Genomic DNA, 13228 nt, shown 5'->3' with positions numbered 1-13228 from the left:
ATAAAAGAGTCTCCAACAGGCTGTATAATCATGCTCTCGCTAAATCTAATGGATGTTTTTCTAAGGATTAGTCCCCCTAGTGTGTGAAAGCTGAATTGCATGATTGGATCATGTTGTAAAGTGAAGTTTAGATCACAGTTGTTTGGTGAGATAAATTTGATTCTTGTATAATCTATAAAAACAATTTTAACACAACAATGTTTAAGTTATATCTGTAAGATCCACTCACTGTTATTCCCTTGATGCCCATTACAGAAATGACCTTCTTCACAAGCTCTGGAGGACAAGGGGAGCCAGCCATGATGCCTATAGTACAAAAATAAAATATTAGAGCATGTAACCTGTGAAATCAACACTACTACAGGAGAAGCAATCAGATTATGGAAATATTCTCAGACAAAACTACAATATAAGTAGGGGAAAAAAAGGCATTAAATCTTCAAAATGGTCAGTTATTTTGTTTGAAAAACAAAAAACAATAGCTAATGTGTACGCTGCTGCTATCTTATCTTTTTCCTCACCTGACTCAACTGATGACAAGTCATATTTAGCTAAGTCCGGCTGGTTAATCATATCAACATACATGGTGGGGGTGCCGTAGATGAAGGTGCACCTGTGAGAGAAATGGACAAATGAACAGAATGCATCTTCACTAACAAATCGCCAAAATAAACCTGCAAAAATGTGTCAGAAATGTGCATAAATATGGATTTTTTTAAATGGGTATGTCTGTATTTTTTTATTTTAAACATTTCTTTGAGACAATAAAAGCTATTAAATTCAAAAGTAAATATTTGTTGATGAATCCAACTTTCTCTGTTGTTTAGAAGAGTCTATATAATGTGTTCACATGCTTTTATTAGTTTCTTTCTAATTTGTTACCACGTGCTGTAAAACATCATACACTTACACATTGACATTTTGGAAAATACATGTATTCGCTTTTTTGCAGAGCGTTTGATGAGTAGATCGACACCACTCTCATATCTGTTTGTTAAATATGAAGCTACAGCCAGGAGACAGTTAGCTTAGCTTAGCACAGAGAGACCTTTAAACAGGGTGAAACAGCTAGAAGCAGCTACATAAAATTTGTCTTTAGTGAGACACTAAAAATATCAATTAAAAATAAGTGAAGCTTGTTTTTGGCTCAGGATCTGACTTTTACAGGATTTGACTCGTCAGCACCAGAGCCTCAGGCTGTGATTTTACAAGGGAAAGTTGACAGAAAAGCTGTAGCACTGGATTTTATTTACATAACGTGACATGCTACAGGACCAGCGCCGCCGCTCCCACCACGCGCATCACGCACTGTGCGTAGGGCACCAAGTGCTGAGGGGGCACCAAAAATAGCCTAATGAAATTTTTTTTTTAAATGCCGGTATTATTTCATTAGCCTATAGAAATATTAGGCACATTTTAGCCATGTATATGTAACAAAAAAGGGGGAACAAGAAAGATATTTAATAATTGCTCTAGTCTAGTCCCCCCCCCCCCGTGCCGGATGGTCCGTTCCGGTCGCGCGGGCGAATAATAAAGGAATTATGCTTAGGGCACCAAAATGGCTAGCAGCGGCACTGTACAGGACTACACTTATAAAAAGCCCCAAGGCATAGGGCCTACAGTATGTTGTATATGATAATAACAACATTACTGTGTCCCGAATGTTCATGTGTGAAGCAGTAAGTATGTTGAAAATTATACTTTTTTTAATATATATGTGAAGGAAAAGGGAAGCAGGCGTTGTCCCTTTTTTTTTTTTTTTTAAAGACGAGCTACAGCCTGTACAATTTACTTTTGGACTTAATAGTTTATTGATTTTCTGCCTCTTTATTTGGTTTGGAGCCATGTCTGGCTTGATGATGAATTATTTGTAAAGGTCAAGGATCTGGGAGCACCATGACCGTGGCACCAAAAAGATAAACTTGGATGAAAAGCAAATTATCACAACTTATTGCACAACAGGCAACAGAATTTATTTAGGAATAATTCAACGCATATAACCCATATGTCACTCAAATCATTGCATTCATCTGATCACTTTAAACCTTCCACAGCTGGACAAATACTGACTGTTTATGCAGTGGCAGGGGGTCAGATGGGCCTACATTTTTCCTCAGATTACATACTGGTAAAAAACAGGCCAATGTTAACAGAGAGGCTGCCATAAATCAGTGTCCTATTGACATTTTTCACAGCAGACATGTCAAAGCAGGAAAAGCACAGGTGTAATTAATGACATTAGTGATGGCTGTATTCCATTTAGGTGAACTCTGAGCCCCTTCTTGTTTGCTCTGGTGATGGACAGGCTGACAGATGAGGTTAGACAGAAATCTCCATGGACTATGATGTTTGCGGATGACATTGTGATTTGTAGTGAGAGCAGGGAGCAGGTGGAGGAAAATCTAGAGAGATGGAGGTCTGCTCTGGAAAACAGAGGAATGAAGCTCAGCCGCAGTAAGACAGAATACATGTGCGTCAATGAGAGGGACCCAGGTGGGACGGTGAGGCTACAGGGAGCAGAGGTGAAGAAGGTGCAGGACTTTAAGTACTTAGGGTCAACGGTTCAGAGCAATGGAGACTGTGGAAAAGAGGTGAAGAGGCGAGTGCAAGCAGGTTGGAGCGGGTGGAGAAAAGTGTCAGGTGTGTTGTGTGATAAAAGCGTATCAGCAGGAATGAAAGGAAAGGTGTTGGAGACGGTGGTGAGACCAGCGATGTTGTACAGCTTAGAGACAGCGGCACTGAAGAAAAGACGAGAGGCAGAGCTGGAGGTAGCAGAGCTTAAGATGTTGAGGTTCTCTTTGGGAGAGACGAGGACGGACAGGATCAGGAACGAGGACATCAGAGGGACAGCTCATGTTAGACGTTTCGGAGATAAAGTCAGAGAGGCCAGATCGAGGTGGTTTGGACGTGTTCAGAGGAGAGACTGTGAATATATTGGTAGAAGGATGCTGAGGTTGGAGCTGCCAGGCAGGAGGTCTAGAGGAAGACCAAAGAGGAGATTTATGGATGTAGTGAGAGAGGACATGAAGCTAATTGGTGCGAGTGAAGAGGATGCAGAGGACAGGGTTAGATGGAGGCACATGATTCGCTGTGGCGACCCCTGAAAGGGAACAGCCGAAAGGAAAAGAAGAAGTATTCCATTTAGGTGAACCAGTTCTAGGGTTCGGTATTGTGAATGCAGGCTCACTGTCATGGCTTCCCGGACACTTAATGGAACAGAGCCATTGTTAATGTTAATAGTTCCACCTGTGCTTTTCCTGCTGTGATGAGTCAAAATGTCTGCTGTGAAAATGGTCTATTTCACTTCAATGAAAGGCTGTAGATCCCCACTTTTGGCCTAAATAGCACTCTGAACAATTAGGGCAACATGACTTTCTTGTTAAATATACAGTTTTTGGGGTTTGGAAAGAAATAAGACTAAAAGCTAGAGATTGCTTCTTGATGAACATTTGAACTACTGGAGGACATTTACAAAGAGTGTTTTCTATTTTCATAAGACTGAATAGTGAAAATCAGATGTGGAGTCACTAAGGCTTACCCGACTCTGCAGACTCACCATGAAACTGCACACAATGTTTGAACCTTAGACCCCTGAACTCTATACACACTAGTGAAAATCAGATGTTGAGTCACTCCTTTGTCCCTGACCAACAAAAAATGTGAGAGCTGATCCCACTCAGGAAAAGTCCATCTGATCAGAAGACCAGACACTAATGCTTACCCGACTCTGCAGACTCACCATGAAACTGCACACAACCTTTGAATCTTAGACCCCTGAACGCCAGCCAGCCAGCCAGCTAACCCTCAGCCTCTTGGACATTTTCATGGCTAAAGTGTATTTCTCCTAATCCTTTGTTACCAGGTATTGAAGCTCAAACAGTTACCGCTCCATACCATTTAAGGCTGCCAATGAGTGCAGTTGTCTCGTGTAGGTTTAATTAAGAGAGGTCTGAGCACATTTTCAGTCTTATTTAAAAAAAATAATAATTAAGTTTTACTATAAGTTTTAGATCAATTGTATGGATCTGGCCAAGAACACATTACCTTTCACTCTCCATAGCTGCTAGGTTGGCCTTTCCATCGTACCCAGTAGAGGGAAAGACCAGGGAGATGCCGTGCACGCCCATGCACAGCCCCCCTCCCACAGAGCCAAAGCAGTGGTACAGAGGCACAGGCAGACAGACACGTGAGTGAGGCTGTGGGACGAAATCAGGAGATTAAAAAACAAAAGGGTCAAAATTGTCGACTGCACCGGAGGAATCAGTTATTGAATGAACGCCGTGCATCTGATTTTGAAAGAGGGTGATGAATCATTGTACGTTAAGAAGCCTGATTCAGTTGCCGTGGAGATACACTATATGGCCAAAAGTATGTGGATCCTTTCTTATGTTAGACAATAGCGTGCTTCCAATTTTGTGGCAACAGTTTGGGAAGGCCCTTTCCTGTTTCACCATGACTGTGCACAAAGCCAGGTCCAGTTTGTTGTGGAAGATCGTTATTGCCGTCACCAAAATCAACAGCGTGTTACTCCGTCTTTCAGTACTTTCAGCCACAAGTCCATTGGTATAAAACAGCTCATAAATATATATAGTTACATCCATGTCTGTCCAGACTCATATATGTATAATACTTACACATAAAAGTGTATTTTTTAAGCTAAATGGAAGTTAACACTATACTGATGATACATATGTATGATTCCAGTGAATATACATTGTTGGCTCAGAGGAAGAAGATATATCAGGCTTTGATACACACACAATACTTGGGAGGAGATAGATTCAGTGTTAGTTTTGGTCTTTTTGCGGCTCTATATGTTCAAATCAGAACTCCATCTATGATCAGTATACCACACCCCAATCTCCCTCGATAACTTCTTTAACCTCAGATTATGTTAATGAAACTCTCAGATGATACACGAGAGACTCACCTTCCAGGTATATCCCACTCTTTTGCCAACAAAGTAGGCATTGTTGATGATGTTGTGATGAGACAAGGTGGCACCCTTTGGAGCCCCAGTTGTGCCCTGGTAACAGATAAATTACTGCATTTAGAAAGCCATAAAAACGGTTTGATACAGTATGTCAAGGTTACTCTGATAAGCTTCTTTTATCGCTCTCTAAACATGACAAAGCAAACAGTCAGTGATCTTATGAACAGGTTTTTCTGTCTTTGTAAATACAGCTAAACAGAAGAGGATTACTTTGTGAATGTTAGCTGTCATATAAAATGAAATCATCTTAACTGCAAATGTTTACACAGGAAAGTAAATACACAGTAAGATTTGTGTCCAGAAGGAAGTCTTCTTGTGAGTTCTTGCAATTTGGGCTGCAACTAACAATTATTTTCATAATCGAATAATCTGCCGATTATAGTCGAATAATCGTTTAATGTGCAATTTGTCAAAAAGCCCAAGATGACATCTTCAAATTGCTTGTTTTGTCTGACCAACATTTCAAAACCCAAAGACATTCAGATTATAATGATGTAAAACAGAAAAGAAGCAAAACATCACAATGTACGAGCGGGAACTAGTGAATATGGCATCTGTGATTGAAAAATGATTCTCAAAATAGTTGCTGATTAATTTTCTGTTGATCGACTAATCGATAAATCATTCCAGCTCTACTTGCAATTATCTGTTTGTTTTTTAAATGTATAGAGCGTCTTTAAAAAAGTGTTTATCTTAATAGATTTACTTGATTGGTCGAACTTGACGTCAGTATATATATAGTACTTTGCCCTTCTGGCATTTTTTCTGATTAAAACCTGGTTGGATTGAAATGCAACATCTCACATAACATAAGAAAACATTACCACACACTGACAAAAGATTTTAAAACAGGCTCTTCAGATGCAAGACCTATTTATTGCATGTCAGGGAAAAGTGATTATTTCTGTCACAGGATCATCTTCAGAACAACTTTTGTCAGTGTGCAGGCATTTTTTCCCCATGTTAGGGGTTGAAACGTTGCCAGTCTAATACAGTTCAGGAGCTGTAATCTAGTGTTTAGATGTTTTCACATCCAGCCAGAAAGGAAGAAAACCTGCCACTCAAGGGCTCGAATGAGGAACATGTTTCGGCTAGCACAGACCTCAACAAGGCTCTTTGGGATTATTTAAAGTCAGCGGGAATTATGCAACAATTACCGAAGTGAACAGGATGTTTATCGGATCGTCAAAGAAGAGCTTCTTCTGCAGATCCTGAAGCTGCTGCATGTACTGGCTGCTGCCTGCCTGCATCACGTCCTCAAAATGAAGCATTCCTGGTTGTCGACTATCCAAAACAATCACAGAGCGGAGGTCTGGGAGTCTGAGGAGAAAACCAAACAAGCAAAAGAACGTGGGTCCTGCTTTGTAACTATAGGAGCTCCAAGTTACACTGTAATATTAGGCAGCTTCGACTCTTCGTCTCTGTTAAAGTAGCGTGTTACTGTTCAATCCGTGTATCCAGTTTAGCCTGTTAACTGGATGCCAAACATGAATCTCTCGTTCATGGAGATACAGGGCAGTAGGGAGAATATTTCACATACTGAGATCAGGGGTTCAAATTCCCCCAACTTGTGACTGACTGTTATGTCCGGGCTTGCCAGCATGTTAGCTGTTAGCTCACCAGCTGCAGTAGTTAATAAACTAGCCCTGTGAATAAGTTCTTATGTCACCAACCCTCAAGCGGTGATGCCACATTCTGGTGTGAAAAAATATCAGAATTAGCTTTAAAAAAACTCCATGTGTAATCTGTGTGTGTGATGGTAGAATGTAAACTCTTTTCAGGCTGTTTAAACCCCCAAATTCCCAGAAACAACTCCAGGACATGAGTTTGGCATCTTCTACGGCCTTGTATAGAAATTAGTGCTCCATAACTTAAACATAGAAAATACTGAAGAGTTAAGACCAGTGACAATGACAGGTGACACCATGGAGCCATACCTGGCACTCTTGATGTCTCCTGGGGTGGACGACTCGATCTCTGGACATATCTTTTTCAGCATGTCGCAGTACTTCTGAGTCTTAAACTGCGTAGGGCACACCAGAGCTTTACACCCAACCTGCGAAAGGAGGAGCAGAGGATTCACCTTAATGTGATACCGTCTCTGCGCGTCACAACAGTAAAAGCAGGTATGTAAAAAGTCACCTACCTTCTGCAATGCAAACTCCACCTCCTGCAGTTGGTACGCTGGGTTCACAGACACCTGTTGGGTGGTAAAACCATAAAAAGTTGCTAAAAAGAAACTAAACATTGGATCAGAGGTGAAGCAAAGACAATGAACATAAAGAAGAAACTGCTGACGAGACTTTGTCCGTGCGAATGGCTGTTTTCACTGCTATAATTTCATTGAAAGGTGTCTGCAGCCTTTTTTTGTCCTCCACTTTCTGCAGCCATTTTGACTGATTGATTGATTGTAATTAAGTACATTTGGTTACTAATGCATATTTATTATCTTTCAATTCTTTTCTGCCTTTATTTTTAAATCTAAAATAAAGGTTTTCTCAGGAAAATGTATCAGAAAAAGACCCAAAACTAAGCAAAAATATACAGAACATATCCCCCTTGTGCCATTATCCGCCCCTGTCAAACCCACACTCCCATCCATTCATTCCCATCAATTTAACCTCGGTTGTAATACTTTTCCGTTGTGTAGGCCTGTTTACCACTCTTATAAAATACTGAACTATGTGTTCAAATCTTTTCTTCAAGATGGATTTATTATATTGCATTATATTGCTTAATATGTTAAAAGGATAAGGCTGATGATATTCTACATTTTCCTTATTGTCAACAAATTCCATGAAAAGACCAACAATGTGTTAACTGGTTCCAACTGTAGACGTAAATTATTAAAAACAAAACAACTCACAATACATAGTTTCAAGACTCAGTAATTTCCTTAAACAGCTGGACACTAGTTTTTATGAAACGTTACTCAAACAAGAGGAACATTCAGCATTTTTGGGGGGACTATTTTCAGCTGCGAATTAATATTTGGTGCTCACGAATATTCCCAGCAGCAGGACGGTGTATGAGGGATGGAGTCAAAATAAATGACAGTGTGTGTGTTCATCGTAATAAAGGAACAGTGTGGCTCACTGATGTAGTTTTTGGACAACAATGCTCTCTGGCACAGACACTCTCTTTTAATACACAGACAATACTTGGGAGTAGATCCATTCATGGTTGGTTTAGGTCTTTTCATGGGATTTGTTGACAGTTAACAAAAATATAAAATATCACCAACCTTAACCTTGAACTGATGTTTGGATTTCAAACTTTGTATGTTGTAAATATTTTGGATGAATTGAGAATATATGCTGGCATAAATCTGGGACCCACACCTGTGTTGAATAAAGTGGAGTCTATACTGTAACTGGACCTTCTTGGTCACATGCCAAACACGTGATGAAGACGTCTTGTGAAAAGGTCCGAGCTGCACTAAATAAATCTTTCGGGCACCGTTTCTCTATACTGTTTTTGCCTTCTTGCCAGTGCTGTGTATACTGCACACTGCTGTAGCTCTGACTCACCAAAATAATGCCAGCTTTGGCAGTGGCAAACTGGAACAGGACCCATTCATAAGTGTTGGGTCCCCACATGCCGAGCCTGTCTCCTTTCTTCAGTCCAAGTGCCAGCAGCCCGGCTGCAGCTTGATCCACCTACAGACATTACGGAGACATGAACAGGTTTAACAGGTTTTTGTTGACTGAAGATGAAGAAGATACTACACTTTCTATCTTTGACAAAATACACACACAGCAAGGTGCTGATCAGTGTGTCAGGAATATTGTTTATTAACTGAAATTGGTTTATTTTACTGACATTTTAGATTTGTTTCTAGTGAAATATTACTGTTTGTATATAGTGGCTTTGCTGTTGTACACTTGCAGCTCTAGAAACAATAGTTATATTTTAAATATAAATCAATTCTAATCTTGTTCTGAATGTATTCTATATTTTAATGATCATTTAAAAAACCCAATTCTGAAAAAGAACGGGTAAGAGTATTGATAAAAAACCGGCCGATAAGAGTATGGATAAGATAAAGATACAATCCTAATGATACCCACCCCTACAGCTGGTTAGTGGCTTCACCCTGACTTTGGGAGGACGAGCAAATCGCAGTTCAATTCCCTTCACTATAAGCCTTGTTTAACCAATGTTATGTTGTGATTATGATTTTCATTGCACACAAAAATGTGAATCATTCATATCATTAAACCATTAATTTGTAATGAGGGAATACTGTAAAAGTGCCTGCCAAGCAGAGCAGAGATAGCACAAGACCACGCAGGAATAACAACATCAAAACAACAAATGTATGTAAAAAAAATAGAAACACAATAGACTAATTAAATGTCCAGTAAATCTAAACTAAGAAGAGGTAACGCAACATGTTGTATTTATTAAATCAATAATTATACAGCAGAGCTCGGTGGACCTAATTGTAGAATTATCAGTTAAGACGTTTTATATGACAGCTGCTATCTGAACATTGTTTGCCGATACGCTTTGTGCCAAGTTAATGACATCAATCTCTGATATCATGCTGAGTTCATGAAATTTCCACATGTAATGTCTCTTAAGGCCACTGGGTGAAAGTTTACAGAGTAAACAGGACTGAACATGCAGGTGACTCCCTAAGAACACATTATTCGCAGCAGACCTTTTTACATTACTGTCATTAGTGACAGCTGGGTTTTTCTTGAAAAGTCAATTAATGTGAAAAGGGTATATTAAAATTTAAATAGTTTGATTAGTCAGCAATAAAATAAAATACTGCCGAGAGCAATAAATAATGTCTGAAGAAAGCTGGACTGACAAAATCTGTTCTGTTGTAAAAGGTAAATGTAGGAGCAGGAGAACAAAATTAAAAAACAACTGAAAAAACTACTAAAATGCAGTAAAAGGGGTCAGTGTCAGCTGTGGGTCTGACTAATGAATATCTACACTAACTGTGTATACAGTGAGTTGTAAAATATTACCTGCATGAAAATAAATTAATGCCAAGGGTGTAATTTCCACAGGAGGTGAAGGGGACATGTTTCCCTTATTTTCCAAAAGCCTGTTTTGTTTTTGTCGCCCCACTTTGATTCACTCTCAGATGATAAAAATGTTCATCTACCTCATCTAGGTCACTTGTAATTGTTACTGTGGGTCACAGCAATAAGTGCTTTGTGGAGTTTTTGCCCTGGGTTGTGCCTACCAGGCTATATCCAGGTTGACGTAACCTCTGATTGGTGTAGCTTTCATGTGCAGCCTTACAGGAAGATCTGCAGACGATACTCAAAGATAAAGCAGTAAAGGATGTAAATGAATACATCATTAGTTTAAGTTTAGTCTCTTTCAATGAATGTCATATTAAGAAAAGTTAAATTGCATTTCTAACTTATTTGAGTACCATTTTATGGTATATACACAGTATATATGTATGTGCATGTTTACATTAGATAAAGTTACCTTGCTGCCTTCCTTGATTTGGTCTGTTTAACTTGACTAGAACACCACAATGCATGTTTTTGATGTTTTTACTTTGTTCACTAACAGTTTGAGGGCCAATGTTATCTGTTAATTATTAATTCATACTTGGAAATGCTTGCTTCCATTTTCCATAGACAGTTTGTTAGCAGAGTGAGGTTTAAAGTTGATTTACAGCTCATCTTCTCACCATCATATAAAACCGTAGAATGTAAAAAGTGTTTAGCAATTGTCTTTCCACTGGCCTTTTTGGAGTCCAGGTGCTAAAATTTTACAGGTTTGGAGTTTGATAGTTCATCAAACTCATAGTTCATAGTGGTACAGGTAGAGAATGTGGCGCCAGACATGAGTCCATAACTTCCTATCATTTGATATGGGTTGTAAAGGAATATGTGGGCCAGAGATATTCTCATTTCCAAAACCAGGACTGCAAATCTTGTAAACGTCTTTATAAAAAGCACAGCAAAATCAAAGAGGAGATATTTGAGGAAATTAAACTGGCAACTATAAATATATACACCTTGTTATATAATAACATTGAATATATACTGTAGATTATCGCCAATGGCTTGTCGGATCACATAAGCCCAAGCCTGAGCCGGAAAATTAGTCTGGCTTCCTTTTCCAACACTTTCCCAATAACTCAGTTCAATGAAATGGAGTTTATTCTTTCACAAGAGATAAACCAGAGTCCGGTACCAGTAGCAAACTAATGACCAAGCTCTGCGCATTGTTTTTTATAGCCTAATCCATCCCTCCTTCTCTAGTGGATTCTCCACCTACTTTTCTAAGAATAATCCAACTTTTCCAAGAAATAATGGTGTCAAATGTCAATAATGGTGTTCTGGAAAGTACCAAAAATCTTCCATGATACCATTTTAACAGATGGGCCAGGAGAGAACCTGATTTCTCCCGTCTCAGCTGGTTTAGACCAGTTTTTTGACACTGTAACTGGGCTTCTGGAAAGTACCGAAAACCTCCCATGATCTCATTCTAACAGAGACGAGGGAAAACCTGATCTCTTCTATGTCATGGTGTTTTAGCTGTATTTTTTTACTTTAATATTTTCACACCATATATATTCTTAATATATTTCATTTATTCACACTTTATATGTCCTAATACATGTAATTTCTTCAGTAGTGTTATACACCACAACAAAATTGTCGTTAATCACTATACTAGGTGCGCAGGCTCGTTATATGATAAATCCATAACACATAGTTCGTTTAATGCAATCATCCACGTCAGGCTCACTTAACAAGTTGCTTAAAAAAGGCACCCAGAAGTGGACAATATCAAAATCTTAAGGAAAAATCTGGTATTTTTTAACATGAGTCTTATTCTCATAATTGTGGCCCTTCTGACTGTGGGTCAAAATAACTTTGCACTCACTACATCCATTGTAAAGATTCGGGAAACATGACTCCAGCAAAACAACAATATTGAGGCAAATCGGCTGGTTGCCCCATAATAACTAATCCAGGTGGCTACTTTCTGTGTTTTCTTTGTACTCAGTGAGTGCAAAGTTATTATGACCCATTGTCAGAAGGGCTATAGGATAAGAAAAAGAAAAAACCCAGATTGAAAATGGTTGGAATTTCTCTCGCAGGACTTCCATGTTTAGTTTCAAGAGCCAATTTTAAAGTTTTGAGACATTCATAAAACATGCAAACATGGCAATTTATATCTTGCTTGTAGGCTTTCTAATGTCCAACCTCAACCAACCTTAACATTGTTGGATTCATTGTACAGAAAGAACTCTAATCTCAATTGAGATATTGGGACCTTGTGTATGTAAACATGTACTTTTGTCTTAAAATGCTATTTTAAGGTCTTTTTGGCCTGCATCAGTTGGGGATGGGGGTAGGCGTTGACTGGACACATACAGTATTCTTTGAGAAAAAGACTCACATCCTGCTGAAACTGTGCAAAGGTCTTGCGGACTCCGTCTTCTAGAAAGGCCAAGGCCTCTTTGTCAGGCCAGCGCTCCACAGTCTTCTGCAGGGTCTCTCCTATTGTAGTGTGGAGCAAAGATGTGGAAGACGTGCCGTGAGCATAGCTGGTAGTGAGAGTTGGGGTAACGGGTGGAGTGTCCACATGAATGCCACTGCAGGGAAACAGGAGTTAGATGTTTTCAGATACTGGCAACCTAACTGTGGGCACAAATCATATTGAACACAGTTCTGAATATGTGTACACAGAGAGGAGGTTTGAATGGGAAAGAACTACAGTATAGTAGTATTATAATACAATAACATGAAAACTAGTTCCAATAGGAATATACTGTACTGCCCTTTTGAATTGTGGAGTACCTCAAGGCTCTGTCCTGGATCCTCGTCTATTTTCGATCTACATGCTTCCACTTGGCCAAATAATACACAATCCTGACATTTTTTTTCCCACTGCTATACTGATGACACACACCTTTATGTACCTGTCAAGTCAGGAACCATCAGCATCATTAAATAGTAAGTTAACACCAGGCTGAAAAGCAGTGTTTCAATGCCCACTCTGGTTGAAAGTTTAAAGCCTGTTTCACCTCATCATACTCCGCATCACTGATGGCTGTGGTCAGAAGTGTGTTTTATTGCACCTGTGACCACGCCCAATGGTGATGTCACTGTGTCCTGGAGTACACTTCTGACATCAAATGTTGGATATAGATGTTAAATTAATCGTTTAAGTCGGGTTTTTTTAATGCAAAATGCCAAAAATTCACTGGTTCCAGCTTCTTAAAATGTGAATATTCGCTGG

At 39.3% G+C, this 13228-nt stretch overlaps 1 protein-coding gene across 1 annotated transcript in view; it reads right to left on the bottom strand.

The window, feature by feature from the left end:
- acsf2 (acyl-CoA synthetase family member 2) overlaps positions 1–13228 on the bottom strand; it is a 33757-nt gene that overhangs the window by 16985 nt on the left and 3544 nt on the right. Inside the window, exons 2-10 of the mRNA XM_044180055.1 lie at positions 12386–12581; positions 8524–8652; positions 7140–7193; positions 6931–7049; positions 6151–6313; positions 4931–5026; positions 4045–4196; positions 522–613; positions 230–306 (exon numbers count right to left, since the gene is read on the bottom strand). Coding sequence (XP_044035990.1) covers positions 230–306; positions 522–613; positions 4045–4196; positions 4931–5026; positions 6151–6313; positions 6931–7049; positions 7140–7193; positions 8524–8652; positions 12386–12581 — 1078 coding nt within the window. The remainder of the gene's footprint in view (positions 1–229; positions 307–521; positions 614–4044; positions 4197–4930; positions 5027–6150; positions 6314–6930; positions 7050–7139; positions 7194–8523; positions 8653–12385; positions 12582–13228) is intronic.

The sequence above is a fragment of the Siniperca chuatsi genome, linkage group LG20, assembly GCF_020085105.1.
Source record: "Siniperca chuatsi isolate FFG_IHB_CAS linkage group LG20, ASM2008510v1, whole genome shotgun sequence".
Lineage (NCBI taxonomy): Eukaryota > Metazoa > Chordata > Actinopteri > Centrarchiformes > Sinipercidae > Siniperca > Siniperca chuatsi.
The sequence above is the reverse complement of the archived record's forward strand: the minus strand, read 5'-3'. Positions and strand labels throughout refer to the sequence as shown.